The sequence below is a fragment of the Balaenoptera acutorostrata genome, chromosome 19 (assembly GCF_949987535.1).
Source record: "Balaenoptera acutorostrata chromosome 19, mBalAcu1.1, whole genome shotgun sequence".
Taxonomy (NCBI): domain Eukaryota; kingdom Metazoa; phylum Chordata; class Mammalia; order Artiodactyla; family Balaenopteridae; genus Balaenoptera; species Balaenoptera acutorostrata.
This window is the reverse complement of record NC_080082.1, coordinates 59,250,948-59,261,521: the sequence shown is the minus strand read 5'-3', so window position 1 is coordinate 59,261,521 and position 10,574 is coordinate 59,250,948. Positions and strand designations below refer to the sequence as shown.

The 10,574-nt window shown below is 51.1% G+C and overlaps 1 protein-coding gene across 1 annotated transcript; it reads right to left on the bottom strand.

Moving 5' to 3' along the window:
* Nucleotides 1–11: 11 nt before the first annotated feature.
* Nucleotides 12–3,497, bottom strand: LIN7B (lin-7 homolog B, crumbs cell polarity complex component). Its single transcript, XM_057534459.1, has 6 exons — nt 3,410–3,497; nt 2,872–2,990; nt 2,525–2,596; nt 1,666–1,875; nt 460–623; nt 12–115 (listed from the first exon to the last, which is right to left on the bottom strand). The coding sequence occupies exons 1-6, from the start codon at nt 3,444–3,446 to the stop codon at nt 94–96; spliced, it is 624 nt and encodes a 207-aa protein (XP_057390442.1). The 5' UTR covers nt 3,447–3,497; the 3' UTR covers nt 12–93.
* Nucleotides 3,498–10,574: the final 7,077 nt, after the last annotated feature.

Genomic DNA, 10,574 nt, shown 5'->3' with positions numbered 1-10,574 from the left:
CAGACACTCAATGAGGGTCAAAGATCTTTAAATAAGGAGCTGGTGACAATAAATACTGTACAGGGGAGGGGGTGAGGGTCCAGATCTGTGGTTTCAGCCTCGAGACTCCAAGGACCTAAAAGGAGGGTGAAGAGAGGGGAGCCAAGCTCAGGGGAGGGGACCGGGGGAGGCATGGGAGAGAACCAGGACTGGGGTTCCAGAGCCAAGAGCCCAGGGAAGTGGGCTGAGGGTTCCAGAGGGAGTAGGTTCCCGATCTTGGGATGGGAGTGAGCTAGGAGTCCCCAAGGTATTTAGTCAGAACGGCTTGGAGTGAGAGCCTGGGTCAAGGGTCAGAATCCCAGGGAAAGGAGCCAGGGCTGGAGGTGGCAATCAGGGCCTCAGAAATCATTGGCCTGGTTTGGGAGTCTGGGGACACCGGAGGCAGTGGAGGCCCCAGGGGTGTGGTGGCAAGGGGCTCACGAGTAGCTCTGATGTTGCTGGCGCCGCCGGGCAGAGCGCATCTTCTCAAAGCGGGCCTCCATCTCCTCCAGCACTCGAGGTGTATAGCGCACCACCAGCTTCACCGAGCCCTGGGCAGCCTTCAGCAACTCCACTGCCTTCTCGTGCTGCTCACCCTCAACGCTCTGCAGGGGCGGTGCAGACAGCTGGGCCTGGGGCCCACCACCCTCACCCCACCCCCACCCTGGTACCAACCCCAAGATGCCAAGGCCTCATGTCCTCACGAGAGAGTCACTCTTGGCTCAGAGTCCTCCCCCCAAACCTTCCAAGTTCCCCATGTCAGGGACAAGCCCCATATGCCCTCAGTCACCGAGCTAGACCTCCAGACTCGTCTTTATCCCCTCCCTCCTGGCAGCCCGATGATCCCCAGCCCCATCCCTCCTGCCCTGACTCTCTCTTCTTTGTCCCCACCACCAGGCCCCAGCTCAGACCTTATCCTCTCCCCACTGGACCTCACCCTAGCCTCCTCCTTGGCCTTCTGGCCTCCAGTCTCTTCCCTCAGTCTATCCCCCACAGAGTCCCAAAGGGGTCTTTCTATGCCTCCAGGCTGAGCCTATCCTTCCCCTACTCACAGCCCTCCCATTGATCCCCAGGAGGCTTGAGACAAAGTCCCAGCTTCTCAGGCTGGCACTTAGTCCCTGCATGACTGGCCCCAACCACCTACCTAGTCGTGCCTCCATCTACTCTAAGCACAGTGATTTTAATCACCGGCACGCCCCAGTCCTTCATCAGAACCAAGCCCTTTCTCTTCACCTTGTAGGAGTGCAGAGTCACAGCCCCTACCCACAACACCCTCCACCAGTAACACCCTTCTCCACCAGCTCCTACTCATCCTTCAAAACCCAACTCAAATATTCCTTCATCTGCAAAAACTCCCCTCATCTACACTGGTCTGGTGCCACATCTGGGCTCCCACAGTGCTTTGTGCTTCCTCATTATCTCCTTGGTTTAGGACTGTTTCAGTCAGCGTCTATCTCCCTCACCAGAGAGGGACTCCTCGAATGTAGAAGCAGTGGCCAATTATTCTCAGGGTCTGCAGCAAAGCCCAGCACAGGGCCAGACACAGAGGCAGTGCTCAGTGTGTGTTGACTGAATGTGAAAAACAGCGACTGTGCTACCTTGGGCAGGCTGTGACCCCAGCCAGCCCTGCCTCAGCTCCCCACTCACCACACCATTCACTGACAGCAGCTGGTCCCCACGCTTGAGGCCTCCGTGGCGGTCAGCCACACCTCCAGGGATGACACGGGAGATGTAGATGGGCGAATTCTGCTCCTTGCCCCCCATGATGTTGAAGCCCAGGCCCTCATCCGTCTTGGGCAGTTCCACTACCCTGGGATGGGCGTGGCCCTCACTGGCTGTGAAGGCGGCCACCGTGGCCTGGGAGAGAGAAAGTCTCAGGAGGTGAGGGCCCCTCCACGATGTGTATGCGGACTAGGGTGGAGGATCTGCGCCAGGGAGAGGGATTTAGGCCAGAGAGCTTCCCTCAAGCACAGGGCGTCTGCCACACAACTCAACACAAGATCACTCCGTAGTGACAGTACATCCCTTTTAGTCACTTTGGACACTTCAGACTGTCAAAGAGAAAGTCTCCATTTGGTGTGCATGCGTCTTGAATACTCAACACTTGTCAATATCGCTTTTTAACAGAGAGAAACAAGGCCTGGACAGAGCTAACAGCTTCCAGCAAGCAGCAAGAAATAGCATCTAACTGTAGTTTAATAAGATTACAGTGTTTAACGCTAGTTCACTGTTTTCATTGGTTATCTTCTAGTCAGGCATTTGGTACTAGTTTCCATTTGTAGTTGCTAAAAATGTCTTTTTTGCTAAAGATGTCTTTATACGACACAAACTAAAAATGTGAGATTATTTAAAATACATTATAAATAAATCATAGCAAGGGTGGTACATAGATATGGCAAAAATCATGAAGGAGGAAACAGGAATGAATGACTGACATTAGGTAGATATTGAGCTAGACCATGCGATTCAGTGGATACCATGGGCAATGGGGTGGGGGGGCGCCTACCTTGGCTGTGGCGTGGGCCCGGATCTCAGCACTGCCGGTGATGTCCAGCGTGTCATAGAGTTGCTCATACACCTGGCGAGGACGCAGCAGCATCAGGGAGCCGCCAGACCCCTCCTCCCTTCAACTCAGGAGTCCAGGCCCCCAGACCCTCCCACCCAAGGATCCGCCCCGCCCCCGCAACCCGGAGGCCGCGGAAACTACAGCTCCCAAAGAACCCCTGAGCTGAAGCGCGGGCACCCCAAGGAGGGCCGCCCCGGTAGCTGCTGGGAGGCGTAGTCCCCGGGCTCGGGGCGACCAGGAGGAGGACCACGGCCGCCCGCTTGTGCTCGGCGCCGCGTTGCTCTCACCTCCCGGATGGCAGAGCAGAAGCGGCTCTGCAGGACTCGCTGGAGGGCCTGCAACTTCTGCGGGGGCAGCTCCCCGCTGCGCTGGAGCCGCTCGAGGAGCTCCACCGCCCGGGACACGTCTGCGGGGCGGGGGCGGGGCACACAGACACACAAGAGTCAGAGGCGTGAAGACGCAGAGAAAGACGGAGAGATGCGGCCAGAGACCAAGTAAGGGCGAGCGCAGACCCCGGGAAGGACAGCAGAGTCCCAGTCGGACACCCGCAGAGTCGCCCGTGGCAGAGACTGCGGCCAATCGGGCGCCCTGCGTCCCCAGGATGCCCATACTCACCCAGGCAGGGGTGTGCAGCGGGCGCCCCCTCTCTGGCCGGCTCACCCACGGACCCTCCCACACCCACCGACTGCTCGACTCTCGGCGCTCCGCCCCGCCCACCCCCGCCGGGCCCGCCCACCCGCCCGGGCCTTGCCGGGGGAGGGGCAGGGGACCGGGCTCCGGGACGCAGGCCGGGGCGGGGTGGGCAGGGGCCCCTGGCGCGCTTACCCCGCTCCAGCCCCAGCGGCTCCACCAGCGCAGCCATGTCAGCGCCGCCGCTGCGAGGCACCCGCCTGGCGGTCGCCGGCGAGGAGGGCGGGGCTGCGCTAGGCCACGCCCCGGAGACGAGCGCCCCCTGCGGAGGCGAGGCCCAGTGAGCGCACCGTCCCACCTGCTACCGCTTGGGTCTCGCTGCCCTGCCCTCAGACCCCATCGGTCTGTTGGTTGGGTTTGTGACCCCTCCTACTGCAGCCTCTGTCTGCACCGCCTGCCATCTCATCTGTCCTGCCCGCCACACCTGTCTCCTGTCCCTTTTTCCCACATTCATTGGACAAACTTACGTTAAACATCTGGGCCCAAGATCATGGACACGATGGTGAGCAGGGCAGATAAGCCCACTGCCCTCCCGGAGCTTAGTCTATGGGTGGGCGGGGGGGCAGGGTAGACAACCAACTATGGCTGTGATCAGAACTGGGAGTGGGGAGGTGATGATCTACGAAGGACACTGACATAGAGCCCTTGGAGGTAAGATCATCAGGAGGTGGGGCGTGGGTCACTTTCCAGGCAGAAGGAGCCCACGTGGCTGGATAACAGCGTAAGGATTGGAGTGGTTTATGATGAAGGTGAAAAGTTGGCAGGATACAGCTGATGCACAGCCTTGTGTGTTGGCATACTCACGCTGAGGATTTTGGACTCCATGGTAACTCCTAAGAGTAAAATGTGATATTCAAATGTGTATTTTAAGATTACTGTGGACACTGTGTGGAGACTGGATTGGATGCGAGCAAGAGCGGAAGCAGGGGGACAGAGCAGGAGGCTATCCCAGTAATCCCGTGATGGCTGAGACCAGGGCAGAGGCATGGAGGATAAGTGGACAGATTTGGAAATGTTTGGACGTGTCTTAACTGCATATGAGGACTGGGAGGTGGAGGAGAAGGGGATATTAAGGTGCTTGTGAGGCCTTTTGCTATGATGGTCTATGCTGGTGGAGGGATAGTGGATATTTTGACTTTGAAGAGCCTGTGCAGTATCCAAGGCCTGCAAGCAGTTTTGAGAATTTGGGCGAAGGTGGTAAATAAAGCCATAAGCATGGACAAGAAAGCTGGAGGCAAGAGAATATAGAGTGAAGAGGACCTAGAACTGAGTCCTCAAAACTCGTAACATTTAAAATTCAGGAAGAAGACAAAGAATGGCCAGAAATGTAGGAGGAAACCCCAGGTGGGAGAAACCATAAGAATTTTTTAAAATATTTTATTTATTTTATTTATTTATTAATTTTTGGCTGCCTCGGGTCTTAGTTGCTGCACGCGGGCTCTTCGTTGCGGTGCGCAGGCTTCTCTCTAGTTGTGGCGTGCGGGTTTTCTCTCTCTATTTGTGGCGTGGGGGCTCCAGAGTGCGTGGGCTCTGTAGTTTGGGGCGCACAGGCTCTCTAGTTGAGGTGCATGAGCTCAGTAGTTGACGCGTGTGGGCTTAGTTGCCCCGTGGCATGTGGTATCTTAGTTCCCTGACCAGGGATCGAACCCACGTCCCCTGCACTGGAAGGCAGATTCTTTACCACTGGGCCACCAGGGAAGTCCTGAGAAGAGAGTGTTTCTGAAAAAAGAAGTTGGCAGTGGTATCAGATGCTCTAAAGAAATGTAGATGTAGACAAGGCTGGAGAAGTCTGGTTGTTGCTTTACCATCAGCTGGATGGGTAAAGTATATCCTCAGTTAACTTCACCATTAGTGGGATGGAGTCCAGAAAAAGGCTTTTGCAAAGTGAGAGGACTAGAGTAGGTTTGTCTATCCCTCTCCTTCCTAGTATATTTCTCTTATTTTAACAAAAAAAATAACGTAGTTACAGAGTTAAAAACAAAATCAGGGCTTCCCTGGTGGCGCAGTGGTTAAGAATCCGCCTGCCAATGCAGGGGACACGGGTTCGAGCCCTGGTCCGGGAAGATCCCACATGCCGCGGAGCAACTAAGCCCGTGCGCCACAACTACTGAGCCTGCGCTCTAGAGCCCACGAGCCACAACAACTGAGCCCACGTGCCACAACTACTGAAGCCCGCGCGCCTAGAGCCCGTGCTCCGCAACAAGAGAAGCCACCGCAATGAGAAGCCGGCGCACCGCAAGGAAGAGTAGCCCCCGCTCGCCGCAACTAGAGAAAGCCCACGCACAGCAACGAAGACCCAACACAGCCAAAAATAAATAAATAAAATAAATAAATTTATTTAAAAAAAAACAAAATCAAATAATACAGAAGGACGAATAATGAAAAGCACCAGCCCCTGTCCCTGTCCTAACTCTCCCCACTGTAAGAGGCAACAAGGTGTAGATGTTTCATCAGCTAGTTGCTTCTGCAGCTAAGTAACATACCATTTCTCAATTTTTCAATTTTAGATGTTAGCAATATATTACACATTGATTTTCTGCTCTTACAACCTTTCCCCTCTCTTCCCATGGTAGCTTTATGGTACCAGTTTTTAGGTCAATCAATAAAGCGCTCACCTTATGTCTAAGTACTTACTGTTTGCTGTAGAGCTCAAATGTTATCCTGTGATTACATTTCCTTTCTTGAACAGCTTCTGTTTTTTTCTGTAATGTCTATCTACTTTTGTCTCCTTCATCACATTCCTTTTTTTTAATTAATGTATTTAATTTATTTATTTTTGGCTGTGTTGGGTCTTGTTGCTGCGCACAGGCTTTCTCTAGTTGCGGCGAGCGGGAGCTACTCTTCGTTGAGATGCGCAGGCTTCTCACTGCAGTGGCTTCTCTTGTTGCGGAGCACGGGCTCTAGAGCGCAGGCTCAGTAGTTGTGGCACACGGGCTTAGTTGCTCCGCGGCATGTGGGATCTTCCCGGACCAGGGCTCAAACCCGTGTCCCCTGCATTGGCAGGCAGATTCTTAACCACTGTGCCACCAGGGAAGCCCCTTCATCACATTCTTAATTTCTTTCAAACTCTCCATCACAAGATATATTACTGAGTCTTTTTGTCCTGAAGCTCCTTGGAAACTTCAATCCTCTGACCCCAATCTGGACCAAATGCTCTCTAGAAACTGCCATCCTGGGATTTCCCTCCACTGCTCTGCTGAACTGGAACCTCTCTTTTAAGTCTCTCATTTTGGTAAAGTATATCCTCAGTTAACTTCCTAAAAAGATTGTGGAGGGAATTCCCTGGCCATCCAGTGGTTAGGGCTCCATGCTTCCATTGCAGGTGGCACGGGTTCAATCCCTGGTCAGGGAACTGACATCCCACAAGCCGTGCGGTGCAGGCAAAGAAAAAAACAAGATTGTGAGATTTCTCCTTCAAGAAAGTTCCTCTTTTTTTCCCTTAGCATTTCTAGTATCTAATCAACTACCAAATGCATCTACTAGTTAATTTCAGCTGCTGTTTTCCAGTTCTAAAATTTCCATTTGATTATTTTTTTAAAGATTCCTGTTAAACTTTAAAATTTTTTAATTTAAAGATCTCTTTTAAAAATTTTTTTGAAAATATTGATTGATTGATTCTGGCTTTGCCAGGTCTTAGTTGCAGCACGTGGGATCTTTGTTGACTTCTTAGTTGTGGCATGCGGACTCTTAGTAGCGGCATGCGGGTTTCAGTTCCCTGACCAGGGATCGAACCTGGGCCCCCTGCACTGGGAGTGTGGAGTCTTACCCAGTGGACCACCAGGGAAGTCCCCTAAAGATCTCTTCAAGTTCTCCATCTTTTCCTTTGGGAACATAGTTATTTCAGTCTCTGATAATTCCAACATTGGAATCAAGTCTAGGTCTGTTTCTTTTTTTTTTTTAATTAATTAATTAATTTATTTATTTTTGGCTGCGTTGGGTCTTCATTGCTGTGCGCGGGCTTTCTCTAGTTGCGGCGAGCCGGGGCTGCTCTTCCTTGTGGTGCGCGGGCTTCTCACTGTGGTGGCTTCTCTTGTTGCCAGAGCTCAGGTTCTAGGCGCACGGACTTCAGTAGTTGTGGCACATGGGCTCAGTAGTTGTGGCTCGTGGGCTTTAGAGCGCAGGCTCAGTAGTTGTGGTGCACGGGCTTAGTTGCTCCGCGGCATGTGGGATCTTCCCGGACCAGGGCTCGAACCCGTGTCCCCTGCATTGGCAGGTGGCTTCTTAACCACTGTGCCACCAGGGAAGCCCTGGGTCTGTTTCTGTTGTCTACTGTTTTTCTCTTTGAATAGATGCTAATAAGCATTGGTAGTAAAAACCATAGAGGCTTTGAACCTCAACCTGTCTCCCCTAGGACCGTGTGGCTGCTCAGCTCTCTCCTCAGTAACTTAGCCTCCATTATTGCTTTCCGATGAGACCCTTGGGGGTCTCGCCACAACGAGCAGCTTAGGAGTTGGCAGATGCCTGGAGGGAAGTTTGCACGTGCATTCTGGGGCTCAATGCCCCACCTGGGAATTTCACCCTCAAGTCCCAAGTGTCTGGTCCAACCTCCGTGAACTCAGCCCAGTCGAAGACTGCCACTGTCTGAGTTTATTCCACCACTGAGAGTTTTCCACCACTTTCTGAGTCTATTCTGCCACACTAAACTGGCAAATGTCCTGAAAGAAAAAGCAAGAGTAAATATGAAGTTCACCTCTGTATGCTTTCCTTTCCCCTCAAGTCTGGCCTACATTCGTTGTTCCCCAAAGCCTTTCACAAGTTACTTGTATGTGTTTTGTCCAGTCTTTATATAACTGGCCTGTGCCAGGCTAGTCCAAAATGGGTTGTTCTGCATAGCCAAGCCCAGAAGTCTGGCTTCAACATCTGGGATATCTATGAAAATACACTAGAAGTATTAAGTTCTTTTATTCCCTAAATTGTTTCCTCTCGGACCAGTTTCTCTATTTATCTTGTGGTCCCTCTTGGCAGAATTTTTTCAAATGTCTGGGATCTTTGGTTATATGCTTATAAAAACTGAGGCAGTTAAAAAGCATGCTAGAGGACTTCCCTGGTGGCACAGTGGTTAAGAATCCACCTGCCAATGTGGGGGACACGGGTTCGAGCCCTAGTCCGGGAGGATCCCACATGCCGCGGAACAACTGGGCCCGTGGGCCACAACTACTGAGCCTGCGCTCTAGAGCCCGCGAGCCATGGTTGCTGAAACCCGCGCAGCTAGAGCCCGTGCTCCGCAGCAAGAGAAGCCACCGCAATGAGAAGCCTGCGCACCGCAGCGAAGAGTGGCCCCCGCTCTCCGCAACTTGAGAAAGCCCGCGTGCAGCAACGAAGACCCAACGCAGCCAAAAATAAATTTAAAAAAAAATTTTTTTAAAGCGTGCTAGAATCTTGCTGTATGTCAGTCAGATCACATGACAGACTGCCTCTGGTTTATCAGACCAAGTTTGCCTTGAGGCTGAGAAACTTATAAAAGACAAAAAAGTAAGTCTTATATTTGCCTAGGCAGCAAATGCCTGGCTCCTAGGCATCCTGACTGCTGAAACAGAGGGCGATTTTTCTGTGTACAAATCCTACTCGAGTCGTCTACCCTTGTTATACCTGGAGTCATAATCTTGAGCATCTGTAGGGTTCTGCAAGGCTGATGGATGGCTTCCTTCTCAAGTGGTCAGCAGACTGAAGTGTTCTCACCATCGTCCTGTTTCATCTTTAGTCCAGAAGTGTGTTGACATCTCCACTGCTCATGGAATCTCTCGTTTTGTTACTCCTCTACTATCATTACGAAGCATGGAGTAAAAACGCAGATGGTGAACCTGCCATCATGAGCCGTATGCTGTTTTCTGTCCTGACCCTCCGAGGACTTTCTGCTCTACCCAAATCTTCTTGCATCTTTTCTTTAAATTGAAGTATAGTTGATTACAATGTTTCAGATGTGCAGCAAAGTGATTCAGTTGTACATATATATGTATTCTTTTTCAGATTCTTTTCCGTTATAGGCTTTTTTCTTTTTTTGGCTGCGTTGGGTCTTTGTTGCTGCGCGTGGGCTTTCTCTAGTTGTGGCGAGCAGGGGCTACTCTTCGTTGTGGTGCGTGGGCTTCTCGTTGCGGTGGCCTCTCTTGCTGCAGAGCACAGGCTCTAGGCACGCGGGCTTCGGTAGTTGTGGCACGCCGGCTCAGTAGTTGTGGCTCACGGGCTCTAGAGCACAGGCTCAGTAGTTGTGGCGCACAGGCTTAGTTGCTCCGCAGCATGTGGGATCTTCCCGGACCAGGGCTCGAACCCGTGTCCCCTGCATTGGCAGGCGGATTCTTAACCACTGAGCCACCGGGGAAGTCCCTCCATTATAGGTTATTACAAGATACTGAGTATAGTTCCCTGAGTTATGCAGTAGGTCCTTGTTGTTTATTTTCTGTATAGGAGTGTGTATCTGTTAATCCCAAATTCCTAATTTATCCCTCCCCCTTTCCCCGTTGATAACTGTAAGTTTGTTCTCTATGTCTGTGAGTCTATTTCTGTTTTGTACATAAGTTCATTTGTATCATTTTAAAAAATCCCACATATAAGCATTATCATAATGCTATCTATCTTCCTCTTTCTGATTTACTTCACTTAGTATGATAATCTCTAGGTCCATCCATGTTGCTGCAAACGACATTATTTCATTCTTTTTTTATGGCTGAGTAATATTCCATGGAATATATAGACCACATCTTTTTTTTTTTTTTTTTTGACATGGACCATTTTTAAAGTCTTTACTGGTTTTTGGCCCCAAGGCTTGTGTGATCTTAGCTCCCCGCCACGCAGCAAGCAGGATCTCCCCAGCCAGGGATCAAACCCATGCTCCCTGCAGTGGAGGCTGAGTCCTAACCACTGTATCGCCAAGGAATTCCCTCAGCTATTGTAAATAGTCCTGCTATGAACATTGGGGTACATGTGTCTTTTCAAGTTAAGAGTTTTCTCCAGATATATGCTCAGGGATTGCTGGATCATGTGGTGACTCTATTTTTAGTTTTTTAAGAAACCTCCATACTGTTCTCCATAGTGGCTTCACCAATTTACATTCCCACCAACAGTGTGGGAGGGTTCCCCTTGCTCCACACCCTCTCCAGCATTTATTTGTAGACTTTTGGTGATGGCCATTCTGACTGGTGTGAGGTGATCTCTCATTGTGGTTGATTTGCATTTCTCTAAATTAGCAATGTGATGTTGAGCATCTTTACCTGTGCCTGTTGGCCATCTCTGTCTTCTTTGGAGAAATGTCTATTTTGATCTTCTGCCCATTTTTGACTGGGTTGTTTGTATTTGTTATATTGAG

Bases quoted from the DNA above. Each gene is read 5' to 3' on its own strand.
- LIN7B (XM_057534459.1), bottom strand. From the start codon at position 3,446: ATGGCTGCGCTGGTGGAGCCGCTGGGGCTGGAGCGGG. The intron at 2,991-3,409 runs GTAAGCGCGCCA...CCCGCCCCGCAG, and splicing joins GCCGCTGGGGCTGGAGCGGG to ACGTGTCCCGGGCGGTGGAG. The intron at 624-1,665 runs GTGAGTGGGGAG...CCGCCCCTGCAG, and splicing joins TGCTGTCAGTGAATGGTGTG to AGCGTTGAGGGTGAGCAGCA.